General features: G+C 36.9%; 1 protein-coding gene across 1 annotated transcript; it reads left to right on the forward strand.

Moving 5' to 3' along the window:
• The first annotated feature begins 1944 nt into the window (after positions 1-1944).
• Osi5 (Osiris 5) lies at positions 1945-27040 on the forward strand. Its single transcript, XM_065232738.1, has 2 exons — positions 1945-2433; positions 26670-27040. The coding sequence occupies exons 1-2, from the start codon at positions 2022-2024 to the stop codon at positions 27023-27025; spliced, it is 768 nt and encodes a 255-aa protein (XP_065088810.1). The 5' UTR covers positions 1945-2021; the 3' UTR covers positions 27026-27040.

Below are 27040 nucleotides of genomic sequence, written 5' to 3' on the forward strand. Positions count from 1 at the left end.
GTGTTTGCAAACGTCATGGTGGTCCTCAAATTAGGGAATTTTTAAAACTAACTTTTTTGTTTTACAAAATAAAAACATGTGTTGTTTGAAAAAGTTGTAGCTTAATTTATTGCGAGCAACTTTTGTGAAGATATTTTTTTTCTATCTCTTAACGTTCTCATTTTAGAGTAATTTTTCGGAGTTGACCTAGGGTGATCCTGGAAAAAGAAAAGTTTTTTAGCACTAACTTTTTTATTTGAAATTTTTCTCATGAAAGTCATCTTCTAGAGACTTTTAAAACTCTTTAAGACGAATGTTTTATAGCGAAATGTGTTGCCTGTATCTCTTCTAATAAAAAAGATTTACCTGAATATAATAAAAAATATGAATAAATTCAAATAGATTTTATACGAGTGTTAAAAATAACATACCTCCTATTTTATCATATTATTGAGAATAAAATACGCCCTTTCAAATGCAGTAAAACAACTTTTTTTTTGTTTGCCCCAACCAGAGATATTAACATATGAAAAGTGCATATTTAGTATAAAAACGTCAATAACTCTTGATCAGCGAAAGATATTGATAAGCTTTGTGCGGCAAAAATTTGCGCCTTCTTAAGATCTAAAAGTTATTTCAAGACACATTTGGTGAGAAATTCGAAATAAGAAAACTAGAGCAAAACAACTGTTTTTTTTAGAGCCACCCGAACTCAATTCAAGAAAATTGCTCTTAATCAGCCAATTTAAGAGATACAAAAAAGTTGTTTTCTACAAAGTTGCTTAAAATTAGCTCAGCTATAACTTTGTCGAAGAATGTATACCTTAATTTATTCAAACAAATAAGTTAGATTTTTGATTTTAATGATAATGGGAACCACCCTAGAATTCATTGTCATAAAAATGAGGGCATAACTATAAGGAACAACTTTGTACAAGAGACTTTTAGTCTAAAGTTTCAATTTCAGGCTCAAAACATAACATTCCTAAATCTGCATTCTGGACCACTGTGCAATGATATTCACTGAAAAACATGAAACTAATTTTTTTAAATGTTTTTTGAACAAAAACTGAGGCTTTTAGATGCATTTTCAAAATCATGATTCCATTTATCTACGATTAAAAAAAAACTTTGATGGTAATTTTTATTTAACTAATTTAATTCGGTTTTGAAAAGGTTGTAACAGCCAAAAAGACGTAACAGCCAAGAAGAGGGTAAGATTTTAATTGGATTTTTCCTATCTAAACTACCTGTGAACAAGACGGGGAATCACTTACTCTGTTCATTGCACAATGTCGTCATACTTCTACAGTTCCTTTGAAACGTTTAGCCATATTGCCAAGCTTCCACAACCAACACGTAACGTGCACACAGGCATTGGAAAGTGCATTTTTCCAACGTTTCCGCTATATGTTCTGCCCTGTCTGCGGCGTCCGGTACAAGTTTTTGACCTTCCTTAGTGTCCCAGTAATAATCACTCGTTTCTTCGTGGCAGCAATCTAGCCAAACAACATAATTGCAGAGCTTTTCCAAGCTACGGCGTGGTCATCCCAGAACCGCACGCGCATATAACTGAAAGCGGAACTGTGGGGCCACTGGAAACAACTGTTGCTACCGAACGGCACTGACACCGGTAGTGGACAAAACAAAGAAAACCCCCATTGCCGTCATCGTCGTCGTCGCCAGTGTCATTGAAGCGAGCGAAACAAAAGCGAGAGCTCTTTAACGGCTTGAAATCAATTTCTGCGGTTACACGGATGCTTTTCGTTTTTCTTCCATACTGTTACCCTGCCTTATGTCTCCGGAGCACAGGTTTTCCCATTTCGCTGCTGCCAGGGCTTTCTTCGTCTGTTCATGTGGAAAAATTACGATCCGATCTGATTCTTGAACCCGGGGCGCGTAATAACATTAATGCTCTATGTGTATAAATATTTCACTGCGGATCGCCAGCTGCATCAGTTGTGCCCAGACAATAAACGATTCCGGACCCGGGTTTCTGCAGATTTCTCTACCGAAGAGTCGCTTCCAATTAAGTGTTGAAGATGGAAAAGTCAAGTGCGCGGTCGTTGGTGCTGGTGCTATTGCTGGGATTGGCACTGGTTGAAACGAAGGACATGTTCAAAGACTGTGCTGGGATGGGAAACTCGGTGTCCTGCTACGGGGCAAAAATGGTGCGAAATGTGGTTAAGCAATTGGCGAGTGAAAAATCCTTGCAACTCGTACCGGGCGTGGAGATTGTAGAGGCTGTGACGCAACGAAATGAAGAGGAACGGGCATACAATGAGATTACAAGTGAGCCAGAAGATACCGGCCTGCTGGGACGGATTACACGATATTTGACCAGCCATGAACTGAAAATAAACCTCGGCGAGATGATCCGGAAAAGTGAACTGCAGCGCATGGTTCGGACGACGCTGACGACGGTGCACGAGGAGATTGCGGGAGACGTTGAAGGTAGTTTTCATTGTAAAACAAGTGCAGTAGCTATTGGGGGCATTCAAATTCCATCGCAAAATTACATAGTTTGTTAGGAATGAGTCAAATGAGTGATAAGAATCTAGTGAGGGCAAGTGTTAATTAATAGGTTGGGTTATTACCCAAGTAACCATCAAACCCGATGATTGCCTTTTCTGCAATAAAAAGTTCATAAGTCCTATATTAACCTTATATTGCAAAAAGGGCAGGCAAATGCGAGAAACTAGTGAGCTTGGTGGTTCCTTGGGTACCCAATTAATCTCTTACTTGGCGGATCCTTGTTGATTGTATCGTATTTCAAGCAAACCGGTGTGCTTTTAATAATGAATTTTAAGATTTGCATGACCCATGATCATTGAATCATAAGACACAATTCGGTTTGGCATTTACGGGTATATTGTCTAAAATCGGGTTTTTCGGTAATGAGAAATTTAATACCGTATAAAACGGTAATAAACAACATTTTTCATAAATAGGAAATGTTACTCATAATCAGAAAAAATGCTTTATTCTTAATAGTATATGCATTAGTTATGCAAGCATAATTATTGAGTCCTCATAACATATCCCATGGCATCAACAGGTTCGCTAATTGATTCTATGCCTAATAGTTATAAGGTCCCTAGCAGAGGGAAAGCTTGCAGCTAGATTATTCGAACTTCAATAAGATTTAAAGGGGTTCTTATTATTTACTATTATGCCTAACCTAAATTTCTCACTAATCTGAATTGCAACCTTGCACTGCACAGTGGAAATTAAGCAGAAAGGATGCATTTTGAGCCTGAATTTGAAAGTTGTTTCCTAGGGCCTAAAATTTTGGTATCAATGAATACTAAGGGTGCCTTTATTATCATTGAAATCAAAAATTTAACTTTTTTATTTGTAGAAATAAACGTATACATTGTTTGGCAAAGTTGTAGCTCAGCTAATTTCAAGCAACTTTGTTAACTATTTTTTTTGTATCTCATGAAAAGACTAAGGTTTTCTTAAAAAAAAAACAGTTAGTTGATCTATTTATTTTAGTATGAGGACGCACCTTTGCCGCGCAGAATTGGATGATATTATGCCCTTTTTAAATGGTAATATCTCTGATCGGAGCAAATAAAAAAAAGGAGATTTTTACCTAATGAATGTGGGCGTCCTTATGAAATACCTGTGTAATGAGAGAGAGAAGGATTAGTAATTTCCATTGAATTCCACTACCTTATTTGCTTATCCTTGACAGATACGCGTATTTCGTCTACAATGTGCAGACTTCTTCAGTATCTTGTACTAATACTCGACTATTAGTCAGTCGAGTATTAGCACAAGACACTGAAGAAGTCTGCAAATTGTAGATGAAATACGCGTATCTGTCAAGGATAAGCAAATAAGGTAGTGGAATTAAATGGAAATTACTAATCCTTCAGATTTTTACGGCAATAAAAGATTTGAATTTTTTTAGTTTCTTTCAAATTAAATAGAACTAGGTATAACTGCTTTATAAAATTAAATCTAAGCGTTGTATCAATAACAAAATATGCATCTCATAAAGCATGAACATGATTTACTGCCCATAGATGCAACTCCTTTATTGGCAGATCAGCTATAATCATACAGAGAACCAATAGATGTTGCTTGGGACTAGCATTCATCATCAATGTGTAAATACTGGTGATCTAAAATTTGGTAATACCAGCGCCAGCCACGTCCAAATGCTGGTCAAGAAAGAAATCGGTAGGAATATTTTAATGTAATACTCGCTTCAATGAAAGCCGAGAAAACCACTGCACTGCCACGAGAAACCATTGGGATGCTGGATAAAAGGGTTGGGATTGCAGCAGGATTCGTTGTTGTGAAAGATTTGCTGAATTGTTGTCCTAACGATCCCATAGCGCGAAGGAGCTACGGTGTTATGCTCAGTAAGCAAAATTGGTCTCCACTAGGACACTGAGCTCCTTATATCACAATACAATTTCGATCAAGTTTCCCTGCAATTTGTTCTAACTATTTTGCGATCCCAGCGACAACCTCACCGACGACGACAACAACTGCTTTTGAGAAGAATTTGATATGGATCTCCAATCAACACGTCTTTCCTAAAACTCAAATTTTACTTCTTTTACCTATCTGTTTTTTTAACCAAATTTCATTACGATCAGTAGTGTAAGGGCTGGGGGCAAGACAGCTTTTGATCATGATTAATATTTGAGTTAATTTTGAGCAACTCTGAGTTACTCGAGTTGCTCAACATGCGATGTACGGCAACACAGCAACCTTGTTGTGTTTATTCCCCAACTGTCGAAGAAAGACGTTCAACAGTGATACATATTTCTATATTTTGCAGCTTCCCATTGTCAAAAGGTGATTCCTGATGAATGTGAGCATCGTAGTGGAATAGCTGTATAAATAAAGAGAGAAAATGGTGGTCTACACTAGACACCAATAGACTGATGCAAAATTTGAAATTTTCGTTCCCCAGTGCTCAAACGGTTCCAAATTGGGCCCTGATTAGCCTCCCAAAATTTGAACTCATTTAGTGATATACTGACTTGGCACAAACCATTTGAATTTTATATGGGAATTACTATGAAGAAAACATAATTTCGGTTCATATCTATCTCAAAATTCACCAGTTCACTCTACTTTAAAAAATAATAGCTGAGCTTGTTGAAAAATTTTCTCAGCTTCTACTATGTTGAACCATTTTTCGATCAAATGTAAGGAACAAAAGTTATTAATGATTCAAGTCACTGATGTCTTATGATTATACTCAATCAACTGTTCAGCAGGCAACATTGGTGTTTATGGCGCGTAGAATAGAGGACAAAAATCATGGCTACTATGTCACACTGCAGAATACAGTGTTGCTCACAATACAGTTGCTTAATCTTGCCATAAGATTATCAATCTCTTAAACAATTAATAACTATTTAATTTGACGTTTGGCTGAAAAACGATTTTCTGCAAAGTTGTAGCTAATAAAAATTCCCATAAGAATAGCAATAGAATTTGTTAACAGTATAATATGTAAAAAGGCTAAAAGACAATGAACAAAAGGTTTTGTTTTCCCATAGTAATTTCCATATAAACTTTAAATGGTTTGTGCCAAGTTAGATTCCTATCAAATGAGTTTAAACTTTCGGAGGCTAATTAGGACCCAATTTGAAACCGTTTGAACACCGTGGAGCGAAAATTTCAAATTTTGCATCAGTCTAATAACCATCCATAGATAGATCCCATGACCTTCCTACTGCTTCGTGCCAATCGTTTGTTAGCCGTTTTCATCCAAATCTAGTGCAGGCTGTTATCGGTCGACGTTGACCATAGCATAGCAAATATGATAAGCTTGTCGAAGTACATTTGGTTAAATTAACCACATTTTGAATCTTCGAAAGGCATCAAAGTTACGACTACTTCTTTGTAATAGTATTCAAGGTTGCAAAGACTCATTTCAGCTAAAACAATGTTTTTCTAAATTATGAAATAATTAGATGCCATGATCAAATTTTGAATTGCTAGGACACAAGAAGAGGTTGCAAAGAATGTGTTTGACATATTAAACCTGTTTATTTCACTTCATGAGAGTCACAATCAGCGATTTTTCACAAACTCACTCACTCACTCACTCACTCACTCACTCAGCGATCAGCAAATCGCTGATTGTGACTCATAGAAAGCAAAATTTACAGGTTTTTTGTTTCCAACGCATACTATGTAACCTCTTCTTGTAAGTTACAAGTAAAACTTGCCATCATACCATCTTTTGGTTTTATTATTCCGAAAAACATTATTTTAGCTGAAATGAGTCTTTGCAACCTTGATAGTATTCTCTGACTTTTGTCTGAATGCCCAATAATTAATGCAGAACTTTGAGGCAGTAACCTCATAGTTCTGCAATAAAACTTGGGCATTCAGAGAAGTCTAGAAAAAATAATGCTGGTTGTCATGATTTTCAGAAAAAAATAACTAAAGGCATTTCTATTTGCCACTAAGTTTGACCCGAGATTAATAGAAAAGCAATACATTGTCATCGTATAGCCATATTTAAAATTTTATGATTCCATAAAACCAAATCAAGCTCTCATCTATCTTGAATTCTCAACCTATTCATTCTTATTTGAAATGATGCAATTTGCAATTGTAGACATGCTGAACCTCTGATTGGCCAAGCACATGAAGGCCTCATAAAGCACGTCTTGCCGGGTGATACGGATACATTTTTCATGCTAGACCATCTTCGGATATGGCATTTTTACCTTATTTCAGTTCAAAGCAAAGTTCTTAGATTTTGGCTTAGATATCATGCTGTGAATGAATTCAATTGATTAAATAACGATTTATATCAAGAAATTAATAAAATAAGTCAGATTCTCCTTCTCCTCTGACACATAATGTTTATTCACACTGTGGTTTGTATTTGATGATGTTTATAAGACCAGACTACTTTTATCATTGTTGAGTAATTATGAGTTACTCAAATTTACTCGGAGCAAAAATATTAACTTTGAGTACAGCTGGCTTGCCCCTGGTGTAAGTGGCTTGGGTTCTAACCCATGATCTTTTATTCAGTAAGCAAAAACGGTCACTCTAAGGCCACCGTGCCCCTTACATCACAACAAGCCACGACTGACGATCGTTCATTATCGGTTACAAGAAGCTATTATAATTAACGATGTCTTCCTAATCGGATCAGGCTCACGTCACATTTGTCTAAATATACGTATTACTTTTCTGAATCTTTCCACCGCTTTCTGTTATTAACGATTTTCTACAATAAAGGCCTGGATAGCTATACTCAATAATGTAACGAGGCTTGGGTTTTAACCTATAATCTTCTACTCAATAAGCAAAAATGATTGCTCTATAGCCACTGTGCCCCTTACATTACCACCATCCACGACCGACTTAACAAAAAGCTTTTCAAATGAAGCTACGTCCCCGAAAGCAGCCAACAATGTCTTCCAAACTGGATCAAGCAATTCAACTTTTGGTTATTAACCGCGTGTTATGCTCTCGGAACCCAATGATGGCGGTTTATTCTGTTGTTGGAGAGCTTGGGATCATAGTTTGCTCATTAAGCAAAAACGATCACTCCAGGGTCATCGAGCTTCTACAAACCACAACATTCCACGACAAAATATGATTAAGTTTTCGCTTTGTGTGTAATGAACAACATAAATACGTGATACTTCATATAGTTTCAGCGATTGATGGTTAATTTTAAAAATAAAAATGGTACAGCCTACGGAAGCTACGTTGGTGGCTACAACGACGACAACAACGAATTTGCAACGTACCATTTGTCTAGGATATAAAACCTTTGCCCGGTACCTCAACTCGATCACAATATCAATTAACAATTACCTTTGTCGTACTACTTCCTTTAACGAAAACAAATTTTCTTGCATTGTCGTGGTCATCTGGGAGGAGTTTCACGTCTAGTGCTTTCCCCAGAAACCGTTCGCGGCCACCAACTACCACTCGTCCAGTCTTGGGCGTATCCAGCGAGGCATCTTTCAGATGGCTCGCAATCTCCGACACCGGTTGGAGACCAGCAATCGAGCATTATTGCAAGCGGAAAACTAGCTTTATCATCCCAATGGGTCTGGGTTCAATCCTAGCCGAACTTGGTGGGATTTTTCTGAGACATAAAAATCTCTGGTCACGTAATCCTTCGGAAGGGAAGTAAAGCCGTTGGTCCCGGCCCATGTATGTTTGAATGGGTGCGATATACTACTCAGGTGTGGAAGCTGCCTTCCTGCACATTCGATTGCTGTCAATGGATAGCGGGAAAAGAGACGGACGTTAAATAAAGGAATTAAGAAGAAAGCTTGCCTCGTAACGTGGGTATATCACCTTTTCGTGGTGCGTTAAGGGATGTAAGATCCACCACCGATTCCTAGTCCTGACTACTTCAATCTAGAGGAACAGGATTTTTCAGTAATCAAAGTAACACATCTTAGTCCTTTTTACTTTTTATGCCTTGTTGATAGTGACAAGACTCGGGTTTGTCCACCGAGGATGATCTTGAAACAAGGAAAAAATGAGTTAGTTAGTCTTCATCTATGTGATTCCTAATCTTCTATTCGTTCTTCCATAGTTTGAAGCCTAGGGTTCTGATGCATGGTCATCATCGGTGTCATTTCTTAATTTTGTTGCTAACGAATCCAATTTTGACTGACAAAGGGGCGCGCCTTTGGAGGGTGCTCTCATTCTTCCAAGGGTATAAATAGCGGTACCTTTCAATTAGAATCGATTTCTTGCGATGAAGGCAAGAATGACAACTGTATCAAAATCGAATACTTCATCATTTCTCAATAGTGACTAGCACTAAACTAAGGACACGGGATAAACTACAATAGATCAAATTACTGGTCGCAGTGGTGTTGGTCCCGAACAGAAGGAAAAAAAGGCTGTGGGAATTTAGGTTTTTTTTTATCCTTAATCTTTGTTTAGTTGAAGATGCTAATTTCGAATAACTGACTGAAGTGGTAATTTTTATACGATAGATGAGGAGGAGATGAAAGTATAGAGTTGATAGTTCCGTTTAGATTACGGCAGTGTGACAATTGCATATAGAAGAGTAGATAGCGAGCTAGGACAACTTTTAAGAAAGGTACAAATCGGTTTTATCATCTCTCTTTACCAAACTCCCCCTTTGGAGAGGGATGGTGAGGGGTGTCCCCCCCCCCCGCCACTACTGACATATAGTCAAACTAAATATTTGGTTTTTATTAGTTGGGTAGGTTCCGATTCTTCACGTTGTAGTAATTTTTTTACCTGTGATTTTATTTTACCTAGGGGATGAGTACTTAAGGAGTGTAGATTTTTGATAAGTCTTTAGTGGGAATGACACTGATGTGAATGTGAATGACACATTGTAGTCGAAATACGTCATGGATACCAACATTAATTAGGTGGAATGATAACCTTTTTTGCCGTTTTATTTAAGCATTCCACTAACAACCTAATTTCATTACTTCATACTTTCTTTTCTACTTTATTATAGGCATGGTTTTTAGGTACCATTTTTTTAAGATAGCTGAATAGCCCATTGGCGTAACAATGGAAAAATCGAAGGGAGTGCCAAAAGTTCTTGTACTATGATTTTCGTGAAATTTGAAGTGTCCATTACGTTTCAAACGTTTGCATTTTCCATGGCATTTTATTTAATACAAAAAAATTTATATTTGGAAAAAAAAATTTAATTAAATTTAACTATATTTAACAAAATTTTAATTGTTTATTATTGTTTAATGGATTTTAACTTAAAAATTACTTATAAGGTTATTTTTTATATTTTTCCCAGAAAAACATTATTAATCTATAAAACTTTGTATGGCACATTTCGATCAGAAGTGCGGTCTCCGAGCTGCTTTTTTTTATTTCAAAGGAACCTTTACAAGATCCAAAATGGCCGAGTTTAAATGGAAGTTTACCGGCACAAAAATAAAAAAATATATTCTCGGTGCGTTTTTATTTTTTTTAAATATTGGATAAAATTATCAAAAATCCAAGAAAATCAGTTTCTTCCTTAGATTTTTGTCACAAATTATATGTGAAAATATTTTTTTCTGTCTTATCATGAAAAAAAAAAATGGAGTCTCATCAAAACCGAAAAATCGATGTTTTGTGGTTTTTTTAGTCCAACTTTACGCCAACGACTTGTAAAAAATTATTTTTGCATGTGAATTTTCTTTGAAAAATTAGAAAAAAATGTGCTTTTTTTAGATTTTTGATATTTTTTTTTAATATTTTTAGAAAAATTATAACGTATTTATTTATTTCGGAGCGGTGAACTTTCCCTTAAGAATAATGTGAATCATTGCCCATTAGACTGGTGCAAAATTGATGAAATTTGATGCACATTGCTCAATCAATTAAAAAAAAAATACTAATTTGCAAGAAACTGTGTTAAGGAAATCGCTTTACATCGGTTTTCGGTGATAATTTTAATAATCATAGCAACAGTTGTACATTCATGCAATTTTCAATAGTGACATTTTGAAAAATGATAAAGTCTTAATTTTAACAGATTTGTAGAAAAAAAATCATATTGATTGGCGTATTGAGAATTAAAATGCATCATCTGTGGAACAAAATCAGCCCACTTTTATGCCGCGACAGACTTTGGTTTTTGAAATTGCACCCCCAATGTTGCCTTGATGTACATGGTATGTTAGATTTAATCATATCTAGATAGAGCTGAATTTGAGCGTAACAGCTTTTGTAAACAATGACTTCTCTCGATGATTTTACCCTACCTGATGGTGATGTTGATTTGCGTGGGCGAGCCTTGACTTTCAATACATCATCTTGTTATGGGAACTGACATCCGATCCGATTGATAACCTTGACAAATGTCCAAAAAATACTCTTTTACAAATTAATGGTGGTCCTGAAAAGGAACCTTTTGTCGGGATGGTTGAGTAATGCTGAGCAATTAGGGTGTTAAACACATATTAGGCTAGTAAGCTGTATGTTTTTTGGAACACCGAGACTCACGGTGCGGCTTCTTCCTCCTTCTATGGATACTCATGTGGACTGCAGTTCGCTGCTTGCAAGCAGCCTTTCGTTATGTACTGGAGAACACCACCACTCACCACGCGGTGATTGAATAACCATCGTTTGGCGTGTCCAGATCGAATTCAACTTTGAAATCTATGTTAGGAAAATCGCTTTTCGCAGGCAATTGATGATCATTTTAATTATCATAGCAACAGTTGCACATTCGTGCAATTTGAATAGTGACATTTTGAAAAATGATAAAGTCTTAAATTTGACAGAAGCGTAGAAATATATCTTATAGATTGATGATAAACTCATTGAAATTGGTCCAGAGGCTGCTGAGTTAATAACGTTCAAAATCTTTCATAATTTTGTTACATGTTCCATTTTTGGTTTTCCCAATATGCCCTTATTGAAATAACAGGCGTAGTCCTACGTCAAAAAACAAAAAAAAATGTTCATTGGCTTCTAGCATTTTTCCATATTGTACTGCTATAGCTATTTTTAAAGCAAACAACTTTGCGCAAGGTCGTTTTTCAGCCAAACATCGAATTAAATAGTTATTAATCTGTCTACTCTCTATATGCAATTTTCACACTGCCGTACTCTAAACGGAACTATCAATTCTATACTTTCATCTCCTCCTCATCTATCGTATAAAAATTACCATTTCAGTCTGTTATTTGAAATTAGCATCTTCAACTATATAAATCGTTGACTTCACGCAGAAGTTATACTAAACATATAGTCAAAGTAGTTATTATTTGTTTAAAAGATAATGATAACACTTATTTACAAATAAAAGAAAAAATATGAACTCAATGTTTGACCTTATGATTCTTATGTAGAACCGTGCGCTGAATCCACAAATGTAGTCAAAAAAAAAATCGCAGTAGGATAGTTATCTAGAAACAACTAAAAATTAAATTTCACTCAAAAAAAATTTGTTTACTAAAACACAAATATATCCGACTGAAATGAAGCTATATCAAATATTTGAACGCCAAATTAAAAGCTAGAAAATTGTATTTGACATTAAAATAATTAACAAAGCTTCATTACAGCCGGAGATATTTGTATTTTAGTAAACAAACTTGTATTAGATGAAATTTAATTTTTTAGCTGTATCTAGAAAACTATCCAACTGAGATTTTTTCTCACTACATTTTTTGCATTCAGCGCATGGGAAATGACCATCAGCGTACAAAGTTCAAATATGCTCTAAACTAGTGTAGTCTCATGACATGATAAAACAGCTGTTTTGTGGGCAACACTGTATTCTGCAGTGTGACATAGTAGCCATAATGTGGAGGCGAACCAGCCCCAGGCTGAAAGCCTCCCTAATAAAGATAAATTAATTAATTAGTAGCCATAACTTTTGTGTTCTATTCTCAGCGCAAGAAACACCAATGTTGTTTGAGCGTAATCAAAAGGCATCAGAGACTTGAATTTAATTGATGCCGGCGCCGGTAGTGTAGTGGTAAGCGTGACTACTTTCTCACCCCAATGGGTGTGGGTTCAATCAAAGCCGAGGTCGGTGGGATTCTTCTGAGGCATAACAATCTCTGGTCACGGTTTCCTACGGAAGGGAAGTAAAGCCGTTGGTCCCGGCCCATGTGTGTTTGAATGGGTGCAATATCCTACGCAGGTATGGAAGCTGACTTCCTGCACATTCGATTGCCGCCAATGGATGGCAATCGATATCCGTCGGTGATTGGCACTAGATTGTGAAACAGAGGTCGACGTTAAATAAAGTAATTTAGAAGAAGAAGAAGCATTCAATTGATTAATTGTTGAAGATGCTAATTTCAAATAACAGACTGTAGTGGTAATTTTCATACGATAGATGGAGTAGATGAAAGCATAGAGTTGATAGTTCCGTTAGAGTACGGCAGTGTGAAGATTGCATATAGATATTAGAATAGCGAGGTAGGACAACTTTTAAGGAAGGTACAAATCGGTTTTTTCATCTCTCTTTACCAAACTCCCCCTTTGGAGAGGGATGGCGAAAATGTCAAATTTTGCAACAGTCTATTGCCCATTACAAACAATAATGCAATGTTTCATGCAAATCGGAGAAAGTCGATTTTTTATTCCGATTCGTCATTTGGCGTGGAACTGCTCAACATGTGCCCACTGATGATAGCATTAACGGAAAAAGCAAACTCCCAAGCGGCTGTATGGGAGAGAGAAAAAGATATGCACATGTGTTACACGATGTTAAATTTCGACTGCCAGTGATGGATCGCTCTTTTGGGTTTTTTTTTTTATTATTATATAACGGAAACGTAAAATCCCGTTGAATTTTCAGTTAACTTATCTGCTATCTATTTATATCCCAATCAAAATGCAAAATTTCCACGCGTAGTGCCACGTATTTCCACTGAAGGTTCATTCGAGAGTGCACTCGAGAGTGCAGTGCACTTCAGAGAAAATGTAAAGTGTGGCTTTGCGGTGCAGACATTTTGGCAGTACAGTGAGTACTTGGCACTGATAAAGTCTGCAAGTAGTAGACGAAATACGCGTATCTGTCAAAATAAAAGCTATTATAACGGAATGAAAAGGAAACAAACCAACACACTCAAAGCTTTTCATGAAGGGATTCCGTTAAGAGGTTGGACAAATTTAAAGATTGATTGATTTAATATTTCAATTGATTCGTCTAACTGGCTCCGCATCTTTGTTTCATTCGTTATTCTAATTTAATATTTGCGTTTTTTAACTAGTTTACAGAATACCCTTTTGGGGGTGTGTTTTGTTTTAATTGAAAAAGTCAAGTCAAGATTTTCGGAACAAGTCAACAACATGAATAAAAATCATGAAATCGTGGACATTGTTCCGCAAAATAAACGTAACGCCTGCGTTACGTTGCACCGGGCACCAGCAAAGGCAACACAAGTTATAGAAACATGAACTCTATTCTGAAAATCATAATCTTGTTCTGGTAAACGTGATTAAATTTAATGAGTTGTGCTTCATATCGTGAACCTGTTCTCGAAAACTGGAACATGGTTCATGGACTGTTCAACGAAAACATCAAAAAAAAAATAATATTTTGATTGGATTGTACAGCATGAAAGTGGAAGAAAACTGCAAACAACGGAAAACTAGGCTGTAACAACCGAACGATACAGGTTCACCCCCAAATTGGCAGCAGGCATCTGTCCAGCAGATGGAGCGAACACACTTTCAGCTCATCAATTCAACGGATCTTCGGTCAGCATGAACTCAACTACCATTCCCTTCATCATCACCAATCAACAAGCACTGATCATATCCCCACCGATGCTAGCAGCATCGGTGCTTTCTCCCTTTCCTTCCCATGCTATGTCTACGGTCCGAACTAGCGAAAAACTTACCCGCGCCTCTGGGGCAATCTTCAAAGTTTTCTCCACAACTGGTGCCGCTTTATCGCTTTGGAAAAGGACGTACACTGGTTCACCCTTTTCCTTCGATGATTACGGCCAGCTTGATGAACTCCACCACCATTCTGACGATACGGCTCAGCTGCATGTATTATTCTCGACGAATACGAACACTCCGTAGGGATAAGTTTGATAACAACCTGAAAATGACAGCTGCAGCTTTGCATGTTATCTAAGTTCACGATTGCAGGAACGAAAATCACTATTATAGGTTCATGGTATCACGAAATCATGCTTTTATTTTGTATTTTGCTTAGAGCGTTACGAAATCGCTAGTCGCACTGAACAGGCGTGAACTAAATTCCCGGATTTGAGATTAAGTTCATTAAACTTCAATTGACTCGATCACGTTTATGGGAACGAAGTCATGAACTAAAACGAACTAGTTGTTCAATTTATCGTGATTTTTTTGTTCACGAATATCGGAACGGTTTTTTTTTGCGTTTGGTTATATACACTCACTGCACTGAATCTTCAGCCCGCATTCCAAAAATATAATCCAATTATGGTACTAAAATAGCATCCAACGTGTTTACTGCTACTTGAAATTGATAGGAATGTTTTACTGTCACCATTTGTTGTATACAATTCTGCATTGCTGTGTAACACTCTTCCGAGTTGTTGACGCCTGGAAACCAGCGACTTAATTAGGTAATTTTAAGACTTATAATAAGAATATAATTATGTAAATCCAATTGTTCAACATCAAGGTAAAGTAGTTCCATAACAATTATGATATAAACGATTGATCACGCACGGGCGGGATCCCTACATTGTGTTGATTATTGTGATAATTACGAAGACGGAAAGAAGTAAAACGCACCGATTGCTTCACCGTCCTGCCATGGCGGAGGCATACAAGACACTGTTTACTGTACACTTAAAAAATATGTACACGTTACTATTATGTGGTTCACACTTAATTTTGCGCAATATGTCAAACACATGCATTTCATGTGTTAATCTTATGATATGAATTGATTTCTGAGCACTACAAAGCTACTTGTGACACATTTAGATGTAATGTGTCTCACTTATTGGTATAAACAGTCTCACTTACTACCGTAAAATGATCTATTCTTGAAATTATTCTGTAAATTACAACCAAACCAGGGTTTTTATCTTGCCCTCTTGAAGCTGATAGGTTGAAAACCAAAAATATTGTTGTTTACTTTTGCTAAGCAAGCATCCTCTTGACCAGGGTTGTGAAAATCACTTGTAACACAAATATCACGCCAACCAAATATCAGCTCTGATTAAAACTCATTTGATATTTTTAAGTACGCCACTCATTTGAGTTATTGACAACCCAAGCAATGCAACATTACAACACAGCACTCGCTTATTCTTGTCTTTTTTCACTCTCGAAGGATGACCATGCACTATCCATTCAATGAAACGAAATACACAAACGTTTCGTTTTAAGTACAACTTCTTTGAGTGGTATCACTGTGCGCCAGCTACCACTCAGCCAATAGTAGATTCTATATGCGCGAGTATTGCTGTTCCGAAAGTGAGGATAAAAATGACAATAATAAACCAATATATTTGACTGGAGCAAAAGTGAGGATAACAAACTTCGCACTTGAGAATGGGATTACTCAAGTGTGCGTGTGAAAAACAAACTGCCAAAACGATCGATCAGCAGCAAGCAGCTATAGACCTTTTTGACGTTTAATGATCTTTCTCTTTCCAGCACACGGATATTAATGGATTCATTGTTTTCCCACTAATCTGTTCCCCTCTTGCTTGCACTTTTTCGATTTAGATGGTGCAGTAGTGTGCGCTAATTAAACGTCAAAATGCTCCATAATCGGAACCTAGCGCCTATGTTCAGATAAACAGATCGTGGGTTCTAAATTTACCGCCTCTTTCTTTCCTAAGTTGTTCTTATGGAACGTTTGTGAGACATAACAACAACATTCTATAAGAGTAACAAGGAAAAATACATTTCAAATTCACGTTGCACCACCTGATTTTTATCCGCTCTTCCTGGCAAGATGACACTAATTTTCCTCTTAGCCGCTTAGATCTCTGCGTTGCGCGTTGCTCCATTTTCACTTTTTTTTTAAGTTAACGCTCACCCGTAGCAGACCAGTAGATAAAGACATTTGAGAACACTTTGATTCAAAACCCGTGCAGGTGTGAGTGTTATAAGTAGAGTGACAGAAAATCTCACGTGAGTTTTTTTTATGGCTCAAGCGAGTTTTTCTATCATTTGAGATTGTAAGGATTGATGTGTTGAGTGAGTTACCATTGCATATCACAAGTGATAGCGGATCTATTGTAAGAGCAAATTGATATTTTTTGTATCATGAGTGGAACAACACTGCTCTTGACATACAAAACTCTTCGAGTTTATATGTTTTTCAATGTAGCGCAGATTCATGACTATTTTTAATGAATGTAGCGTGAAATGCACTTGAATGTATTATGTGGGATCTTTCATCATTCCATAGTTAGAAACAAGGTTGCAAAGACTCATTTCAGCTAAAATAATGTTTTTCGGAGTAATAAAACCAAAAGATGGTATGATGGCATGTTTTACTTGTAACTTACAAGAAGAGGTTACAAAGTATGCGTTGGAAACATAAAACTTGTAAATTTTGCTTTCTATGAGTCACAATCAGCGATTTGCTGATCGCTGAGTGAGTGAGTGAGTTTGTGAAAAATCGCTGATTGTGACTCTCATGAAGTGAAATGAACAGGTTTAATATGTCAAACACATTCTTTGCAACCTCTTCTTGTATCCTACCAATTCAAAATTTGATCATGGCATCTAATTATTTCATAATTTAAAAAAAAAACATTGTTTTAGCTGAAATGAGTCTTTGCAACCTTGGTTAGAAACATGAGAAATATATGTGTAAAACACATTGAATCCATGTGGAAAACACATACAATCATTGTGATTGATCAATTGAACAGGCAAGTGTTAAAACACATGAATCTGACATGCACATTTTTTTTAGTGTTTTGTATATTGTTTTCTAGAATCGTATAGTGAGTAGGGTATTGGTAGACATAATCGACGATGCACAAACAGAGGTCTTCCATGATTTTTTAAATTAAAACTAGAAGGCTGAACAAGGGTGATGATGATGATGATGGTCCCAGCTCTTACTCCTACAATGGTTTGAGCTGGACGATTTATCTTTAAGATAATTCAATATGACAATTTAACCAGGTTTGCAAATAAAATCGATCTGGTTTCAGTTACAGATATAAATTCCCTCTAGAGTTTGCAGTTGCTTCACAGCGATAAGAATGTGGAAAAGCTCAGGCGCCCACCTCTTAGCTCGTCTTTTTGTCCACCCAAAATATTAATAATTATTACAAGCAATCAAGAGTTAATGAACAATCAACAAAGCATCCTATTACACTAGCAACCCCTTGGTTGAAAAGTTGTTATTTAATTAAGGCATTAAAATTGATGTTACTATTAACCTTTCGGCTGATTAAAATCACCAGATTTAGATGTTTAAAAGCTAAACATAGGTTAACGTGGTCTATTAAATACAATTATTCAAACTAAGGCTGAACTAAAATCGTTGAAAGAACACTTGTCAAGTATAAAATTGTTACCTGGCTCCGATGACCCAACCCTTGTCTACTACGTCACAAATTGCTTTGACAACTTGCCATACTTACAAATCGCTTGAATTGGCTTATCGGCATCGTCATTGATCTCCCGGAAGCGTCTTGCAGTCAAATTTGACTATTGCTGCATTGTCCATGATAACACAAGTCAATTTTCCACACAGCAGGCCATCATATAGCTTCCGAGTCTTCGGTTTGACGGATTCAGTTTGCTTCTGACTTCGTTGGCTTCTTCTGCTTCTTGAACGATTTCAGCCCGTTTCTTTCCTTGACACGTTGGACGGTACTCTCAGTTTTAGGCCAAATCTCGAACAGAGGCGCTTTTCTTATTGACGAAAGCTTGATGATCATCTGTTCTACTTTTCGGTCCATCGGTCCCGATTTCCGGACAGATTTCGATGTGTCCTGGAAGGTAAGCTTAAGTCGACAAAATGGATGCGACGAACCGGGGACTACCGGCTTTACTTCCCTTTCGAAGGAAGGTGTGATCTGAGATGTGATGCCTCGGCGGCGCCGACTGCGATTGAACCCAGGCCTGCTGGAGTGAGAGGTTATCACGCTTACCACTACGCCACCGGTGCCGCTGAATGAGCGCTTGACATTGACAGTTTTGTCTTTCATAAAACACATCAACATAGGTTTCATGACGTAAAGGGCGAACACGAAATTATTGCGACACATTCAACAGGGCATAACTTTTTAACCATTGGGTAAAAATCAACCAAATTTTGCACACTTTCTTATTGATGTGTTTTGTGTACATGCTGTCAAATTCGAAGGCGTGTTTTTCAATTCAACGAAAATGGAGGTGAACCAACGCGAGTTGAGAGAACAAATTCTTTCCAAACACCTGGAATTTCCTGACCTGTCGCACCGGCAGTTGGGAAAAATGTTGAACATTCACCATTCAACCGTCTCCAGAGTGTTGAAGCGGTTCCAGGAGCGGTTGACGTTGGACCACGGCAAAGGAGCTCGAAGAAAACCGGGACCGGAGAACAAAAAGACGGAGGGAAAGGTGAAGCGGATGATTAAAGCAAATCCCAACGTCTCAAGCCGTGATTTGGCTAAAAAGATCGGCATGTCGCAGAGCTACGTCCAGAATGCAAAGAAGAGAGCTGGACTACATACATACAAGGTACAGAACTTCCCAAACCGCGATGAGCGGCAACAATCGACGGCTAAAACTCGGGCACGGAAGCTCTACGAGAAGATGCTGACAAAATATGGCTGCTGTGTGATGGACGACGAAACGTATATAAAAGCCGATTTTAAGCAAATTCCGGGGTTGGAGTTTTCACCGGCAAGAGCAAGTTCGATGTGGACGACAAATTTAAGAAGAAGAAAATGTCGAAGTTCGCCTCCAAATATCTCATTTGGCAGGCCATCTGCTCTTGCGGACTGAGGAGTGAGCCTTTCGTGACAAAGGGCACAGTAAATGGCGAGATCTACAAATCTGAGTGCCTCGAGAAGCGCCTTTTGCCGTTCTTGCAGCAGCACGACGAAGCTCTGCTATTTTGGCCAGATTTGGCATCATGCCACTATTCTAATAGTGTCCTGGAGTGGTATGAGGCCAATTCTGTCCATTTTGTTCCAAAGGACATGAATCCGCCAAACTGTCCAGAGCAGTACTGGGCAATAATGAAGCGGGAACTTCGGAAGAGCAAAAAGACAGTCAAAGACGAGAAGGACATGTTAAGAAAATGGAAGAAAAAAACTAAGAAACTGGTACCGGATGACACTGTAAAGACTTTGATGGAGGGCATCAAGCGAAAATGTGTTCAATTTTACACTCAAGGCTCCATCGATTAACTTTCTTTTGATTTTTGAAGTAAATATACGTATAAAACTACCCTAAAATTTTAGTTTGAGTCTAAACATTATAACAAAATTGGCATGACATTTTCGGTGTCGCAATAATTTCGTGTTCGCCCTTTATATGACGTGAAATGAAAATATATATTTAAAGCATTTCTCATGTGAAAACACTCGAAAATTACTAGTAGTGTGTTTAATTTATCTTCCATCCACATGTTTATCTACAAAAAAACAAAAAAAAAAGAAACGAAAACGGGACATAATGCATATTAAACAAATTGAAAGAGCGGTAATAGAGTATCGGTGACAGGGATTGAAAGCTATAAGGTTGTTTCGTTTCATCTCGATAATAGACTTTACTTAAATTGAAAGTGATGAGCAAAGCAACGACGATAAAATCTACAGCCAGCCTTTCGTTCTCATCGTGCTTCTTTTTAATTTTCGTTCGTGCTGATAGTCTAGCAAGGTGTTATAGAAATGAAGCGTTGAACACGTTGTATGAAAGGGACAAAATTCGAACTCATTATAGAGCTTCGAAAATATAGAGCCCTGGCTCCGATTTTTTCCAACTTCCGTACTGATATGTTGGGACCATTTGTGCACGATCTGTTTGCGCTTTTCTGGGGAAATGCTTCGCATTTTGATGATTTTGTAAAAAAAACGAACTTGGAGAACAAAAACTTGTCCCGCAGTAAGTAAACAACAACACTCATTGATGAACAGCTGATCAACTTCATCGGGGTAGAAATGGCGGCGAGTTGAAAGTGTGATTTAACTTTCTGATACATCCTATACCAATACTTGAACCATAGCGGAAGGCATCTATACTAGACTGATGCAAAATTTGAAATTTTTGCTCCACAGTGCTCAAACGGTTCCAAATTGGGCCCTGATTATTTTCCCAAATTTTGAACTCATTTAGTGAGAAACTGACTTGGCACAAACCATTTAAAGTTTATATGGGAATTACTACAAAGAAACCATAGTTTCGGTTCATATCTATCTCAAAATTCACCAGTTCGCTCTATTTTAGAAAATGATAGCTGCTTTTCTCAGCTACAACTTTGTTAAAGACCACTTTTCGATCAAATGTAAGGAACAAATATTATTAATGAATCAAATCACTGCCCGAGCAAAGTTGGATATCAAAATAATATCAAAATAATATCAAATTATGTTTTTGAAATCATATATCTAACATATTTTGGTATACTATTTTTTAATTTCAGTTGAATTCATTTATGATTTTGATATTTCTAAAAAAATATAATTTAAAACAAAATTTGATGTTTTTTGAAAAGAGCATCCACGTTTATCACTGAAATCTACATTTTTATTTCTTACGAGTCAATCAGCATGCTTGCTATTTTTTTTATGAACATCGTAAAGACAATTCAAGCTGAACATTGCATGCCCAACTAACAATTTTCACAATGTAAACGCTTTACTCATTTCATTTATACAGTCTCAAGCTGTATTCAAACGTTATAAGATATGAGGAAACCAACCTCTATACAAGCAAATTTGGCGAACTTAGTCAGCTACATATGGCTGTTGGAACAGTCGGGAGAAGCTCTTATTGCATATCCATTAACGCTTCTCTTCTATACAGCTGTTATCCTGCTGTTTAGTTGTGTGTGAACTTGAAAGGCGCTTATTCAACCTTTTCCCGGTTGTCCAATAATCACTACACAGCTTTCTCTTGAAGCCGGGTTAAATACTGCTACGGTTTTTTATGAAGGAATTTATTGAGTTTATTTTGCTGTGAATCAAATTAATCGAAATTATTTACAAATCATCACCAAATTATTTACCCTGCACCGGAACCTGGAATCGAACTCGAGACGACCTCATTGGGCAAACCTTGACACTACCAACTGTGCTACGCCAACACTTTGAACTTATGTAAACAAATCAACATTCCCTTCTACAACAAAATCGCTGAGTAGAGGCTTTATAATAGTGCACATGAATCACTTTTCTCGACTAGTTATAAAAGAGCAGAGTAAAAGCTGTAAAACTGCACACGTCTAAAAATAAACCTAGTTGACAGTGAAAATGCTTCCGAAGATGCTCTAACGCAGTTTATAAGCTGAGTACAGGTTGTTTAGTTGTTGAAAAAGCACTTTTGATGTTTATGTTATTCAGCAAGAGTTGTTGGTGGTGTAGAAGCCATCAAATGAGTAATATATTCACTTTCTTAGCTTTGTTTTGCAGCTACAAGTGTAAAGTTGATTAGTGTGTGTAAAGAAGTGACATTAGCGTTTATTGGCTGATGTTATTCAGTGCGAATCACAAATTGAATAATGGTTGTGAGAAAGTTGAGTAAACGCTCTTTTGCTTGTAGCTGTATCTGCAGCTTATTTTCAGCTACTTTACAGCACAACGCTGGAAAAGTTGGCTTACAAAGCTGAAAATGTTAGTTGGGTGAGGTCCTAAGTAACATTGATCGATTATTTTCGTCTTCGACTCTTTCGCTAATAACTTGAGCCCAGAACCGTTTCTTATTGTGTTTGTCGTATTAGATGCTAGATCTAGATCTTCTTTTACAGATCTGTGTGCTGAAAATACCTGGGAATGTCTTATTCATGGCCGTGGAGATACAAAGAGAAAGTTGACGAAGAGAATCTGTCAATTTTACTTAGGACCTAATGCAATGTTCAGCTTTAAATATGATTTGTACAGTTATAATTTACAACACTTATTAATATTAATCTACCTGCGAATTTAATTTACTTATCGATATAAGATAGATATCGATAGAACTGATTGAAATATAGGTTTGTTTTTATTTTGTATAAATAAAAACTTATTGATACCTTTCTTGATTTTGAATGTTGATATCAACCAACAGATTTCTAAACTTTCAGATTAGCAAATTTGATATCATGCTATCAAAATAATAACTAATTTAGTTTTTTTTTTTAATTTTTCGTCTTCCTACCATATGACTATAACATATTGATTACTTATTTTGTTTATTATTAACGAAATTGCTGATATCAAAACGCATACATGGATTTGTTATCAAGAAAACATGATTTGTTATCTTTTTGATATCCTTCATATACCATTTAGTTCTCATTTTTGTTATGATTACTGTTAACTCGACCACACGGTAGGCAAAATATGTTATCATGAACGCTTATATCAAAATATCAAATTTAGTTTTCAATTTGTTTTCATTCTCTGCTCGAGTGATGTCTTATGATTATTCTCAATCAACTGTTCAGCAGGCAACATTGGTGTTTATGGCGCGTACAAGGAATCAAAAATATCTCCAAATGACAAAATGACAAGCGATCAACGAACCAAATAATAACGCTTTGTCAGAAGTGGAAAGAAATAATGATATATTCTTCTTCGTTCTTTTTCATGACAAGCATCCCGTGCGACAAAACTCACTCGGGGCGGTAGAAGGAAATGAGCAAATTGTTGGCAAGCTGCTTCACGAAGTAAACCCGAAAATGATACACGTGTGTTAATGGGATTTTTTTTTGTTATGTCTTTTCTCGATTCACATCAAGCTTTGTCCTCATCCGTGTATATTGCAACAAAGCAGGCAAGCAATATATCATCATCCTTCTACCACTCGGATCGAGCTATGTTACAGAGCGATTTTGTCATGGTAGTCGTAGCAACCGTTTTGTCTGTATCGTTGGTTGCTTTATGTGTTTGGATTCGCTGGGCGCGTCTAATAAAGGACAAAAATCATGGCTACTATGTCACACTGCAGAATACATTGTTGCCCACAGAACAGCTGCTTGATCATGCCATAAGATTATCAATCTCTTGAACAATTAATAACAATTTAATTTGACATTTTGATGAAAAACAATATTTGACAAATTTGTAGCTTAGAAAATTTCCCGTAAGAATAGTTATAGAAATTTTCGAAAAAGCAATATGAAACATGGGTAGAAGACATTGAACAAAAAGTTTGATTGACATAGTAATTTCCATTTAAACTTCAAATTGTTTGTGCCAAGTCAGTTTCTTATCAAATGAGTTCAAACTTTCGGAGGCTAATCAGGATCCGATTTGAAACCGTTTGAACACTGTGGAGCAAAAATTCAAATTTTGCATCAATCTAATCTACACACATTCCTGAATAGTCTTTATAACCGAATAAAATATTTAAAAATCTTTGTTGTTTGTCCGTGTAATTATTTTGCGTTGAAATTTGAGTGAAATGTGTGTGAAAACCCTGGATTTATCCAACTATCGTGTGAAAAATTTAAAATTTGATACATCGCACTTTGCAATCACTTCTTGTAAATTACAAGATTCCATTATTCCGAATAAACATAATGTTATTCGAAATGAACGAGATTGAAAAAGTTCATATGCACAGAAGCATCATGTTTTGAGAACATTGTAAATTCATTTGTCTACCATCCAGAAAGCGTTGATCACCTGCCTAACTTTACCGAAAACAGCAACTTCCTAGATGTTCAGGATATCAAGAGATGGCTTTATAAGTACACTGTAAGGGGAAATAACTCTAATGTTGGCCTATGGAACAAAGATTGGGCCCATCGCTAAAAACCTGCTATTTATCAATTTTATCTAGATGAACGTGTTATTGAGACGGTAGTTATGGATATTTTAGGTCTCTATTGAAAATTTAGTCGATTGCTGAATTTATGCATGTGCCCAAATTAGAGGCATTTGGGCCGACATTACATCCATATCCCCTAACACCGAAATTAAGGGTGATACGTCGAGACAAAGATTCCTAGAGTCATTTTATACTGATAGGCCATTCATAATAAGGGTACTACCTTAAAACCGTGACGTGACGTGTTAATATGGTTAAATTTTTGACGTAGGACTACGTCTGTGATTTCTATATGGGGTTATACCATAGAGGTAACTCTAAGACTAGAAGGTCCCGAAATAACGTGTTCAACTTTTTGGATCAGCTCTGGTACTCTCTTCGGTCCCAAGCTAATCGATTCACCCCTCGAAACATATGAAAAACCAATAACCCCTCATTTTATCTGTCAAACTTTCATAGCGAATCAAAACAAACATTGCGTAGTACTAGAATTTCGACTAGAATAGAGTACGTTAATCGTTTGCTTGGGACCAATAGGCTAGTCAAGTAGTGAGCCAATTTAAAATCGTTAGTTTCGTATTGATTGTTGGTTATACTTTGTGAAAACCGAAAATGGAGCATGTAACAAAATTATGAAAGATTTTGAACGTTAATAACTCAGCTGCCCCTGGACCAATTTCAATAATTTTATCACCAATAGATCAGAGATATTCTACGCATCTGTTATATTTAAGACATTATCTTTTTTTTTTTTTTTCAAAATGTCTCTTTTGAAAATTGCACGAATGTACAACTATTGCTGTGATAATTAAAATTATCACCGATGGCCTGCGAAAAGCGATTTTCCTAACAAAGATTTCAAAGTTGAATTCCATCCGGTTTCACCTAACGGTGTTTATTCAATCACCGCGTGGTGAGTTGACAAGCCTCAACCACTGATTGGATTCAGTTCCAATCACCGTGGGTGGTGGTGTCCGGTCGCCGGCATCAGCTGCAGTCCTACGTAACCATTGCGTACAACCCCTTAGGGCTGTTCCATGTAGTTTTTGTCCTAAAAAACAAGTTCCAGTAACACATTGTAACCATTAAGTATAATTAAATCAACCTATCTACCATCATCACTCATGTTCCGAATTTCACCATATTTTGATATATGTACTGAATCTAGTAAGGTTGGTCTTGCACCTTACTCAAACAAGAAATCTCTGATAGAACATTATTATAAAAATTCAGTATCGCCGAAACACCCACCAAACGAAATCTTAGGAGCTTCTCTTTTATTTGAGGCGAGCTGCAAAATGTTTTATTTGGGGGCATTTTTTCCATTCCAACAACTGGAACATTTCGATACTAGGCTCATATGTACGAGGCGGGTGGAAGCTTTATTTTGGTGGTTGTTTTAACGATACTGATGTTTTTTATAGTAAGGTTATCTTTCAGAGACACCGTGCCAAAAAATCTTGAAATTGTAGGAAAATTTCCCGACGCAACAAATTAGAGCAGAGTTGGTTGGAAATGCACACCATGAAGCTTTAGTGTGATAATTTCTAGACCAACAATTGAAATAAGTGGAACAACCAAACGTAAACAATGCCTTTAAACGCAAACTTCACGAGAATCAAACCACATCCACGCAATATAATACTAGCATCTGATAGAGCAAACTTCCTTTAGTGAATGACATTGTTAACTTACGTGGGTATGTTTCAATTCTCGAGAAATTTGCTTTTAAATCCATTATTTATGTTTGGTTGTTCCGCCTATTTCAATTGTTCGTCTAGATTCTGAAGAGGGTAATTAGATAGTTCCACTAGAGTATGACAGTATTAAAATTGAATTGAAGTTGAAAATGAGCGAGGGGCCATTAATTGCGACAGTACTAGTAAAACACACACTTCTTTACCTAACTCATACATAAATGAATGAGGAGAATTGAAGTATTTCTTCAAATCTACAGGCAAAAAAAGAGTGCGTTTGACTTGTTCATATACTGTCTGAGGCTGTGGAATAGTTCTAGCTACGGTTCATTTGTTCATGTATGAGTTAGGTAAAGAAGTGTGCATTTGATTAGTACGGTCGCAATTAATGGCCCATCGCTCAATTTCAACTTCAATTCAATTTACATACTGCCGTACTCTAGCGGAGCTATCTACTTATCCTCTTCAGACCTTTCTCTAGCTTATAAATTATCACACTAAAGCTTCATGTTAGGTAGCATTTCCAACCAGCTCTGAAAATCGTAAGCTTCACGTATGAAGTAGCATAAAACCATGTTGAATGAAACTAAAGCAATTTTATGATTTGTTTTCCACATCTTTCCATAGAAGCCCGCAAAAAGGACAAAGGAGGCCTGGGAATCGTCCTGATGATGGGCGTTATGATGAGCAAAGTCCTCGGTGCACTTGGATTCGGTGGAGTGGCCATGCTCGCGATGAAGGCACTTGGTGTGTCGATGATGGCCCTGCTATTGTCCGTCATTTTGGGCCTGAAGAAACTAACCGAAGGCGGTGGCGATCACAAGGGTCGTCAGAACGATGAGGATATTCAGGTATTTTCCAATCTACCGACAAAGTCATCGAACAACGGAGGCTACGAGGGACACTACAGTGCAGCAGGTGAATCGAGACACCGGCGGTCACCGAGTTTGGCCTATCGAGGATGGACCGGAGTGGAGCAGTGATTGTGATGGATTTGT

This window comes from Ochlerotatus camptorhynchus, unplaced genomic scaffold (genome assembly GCF_037179485.1).
Source record: "Ochlerotatus camptorhynchus isolate MF236.1 unplaced genomic scaffold, CSIRO-AGI_Acam_v1.1 ptg000371l, whole genome shotgun sequence".
Classification (NCBI taxonomy): Eukaryota; Metazoa; Arthropoda; class Insecta; order Diptera; family Culicidae; genus Ochlerotatus; species Ochlerotatus camptorhynchus.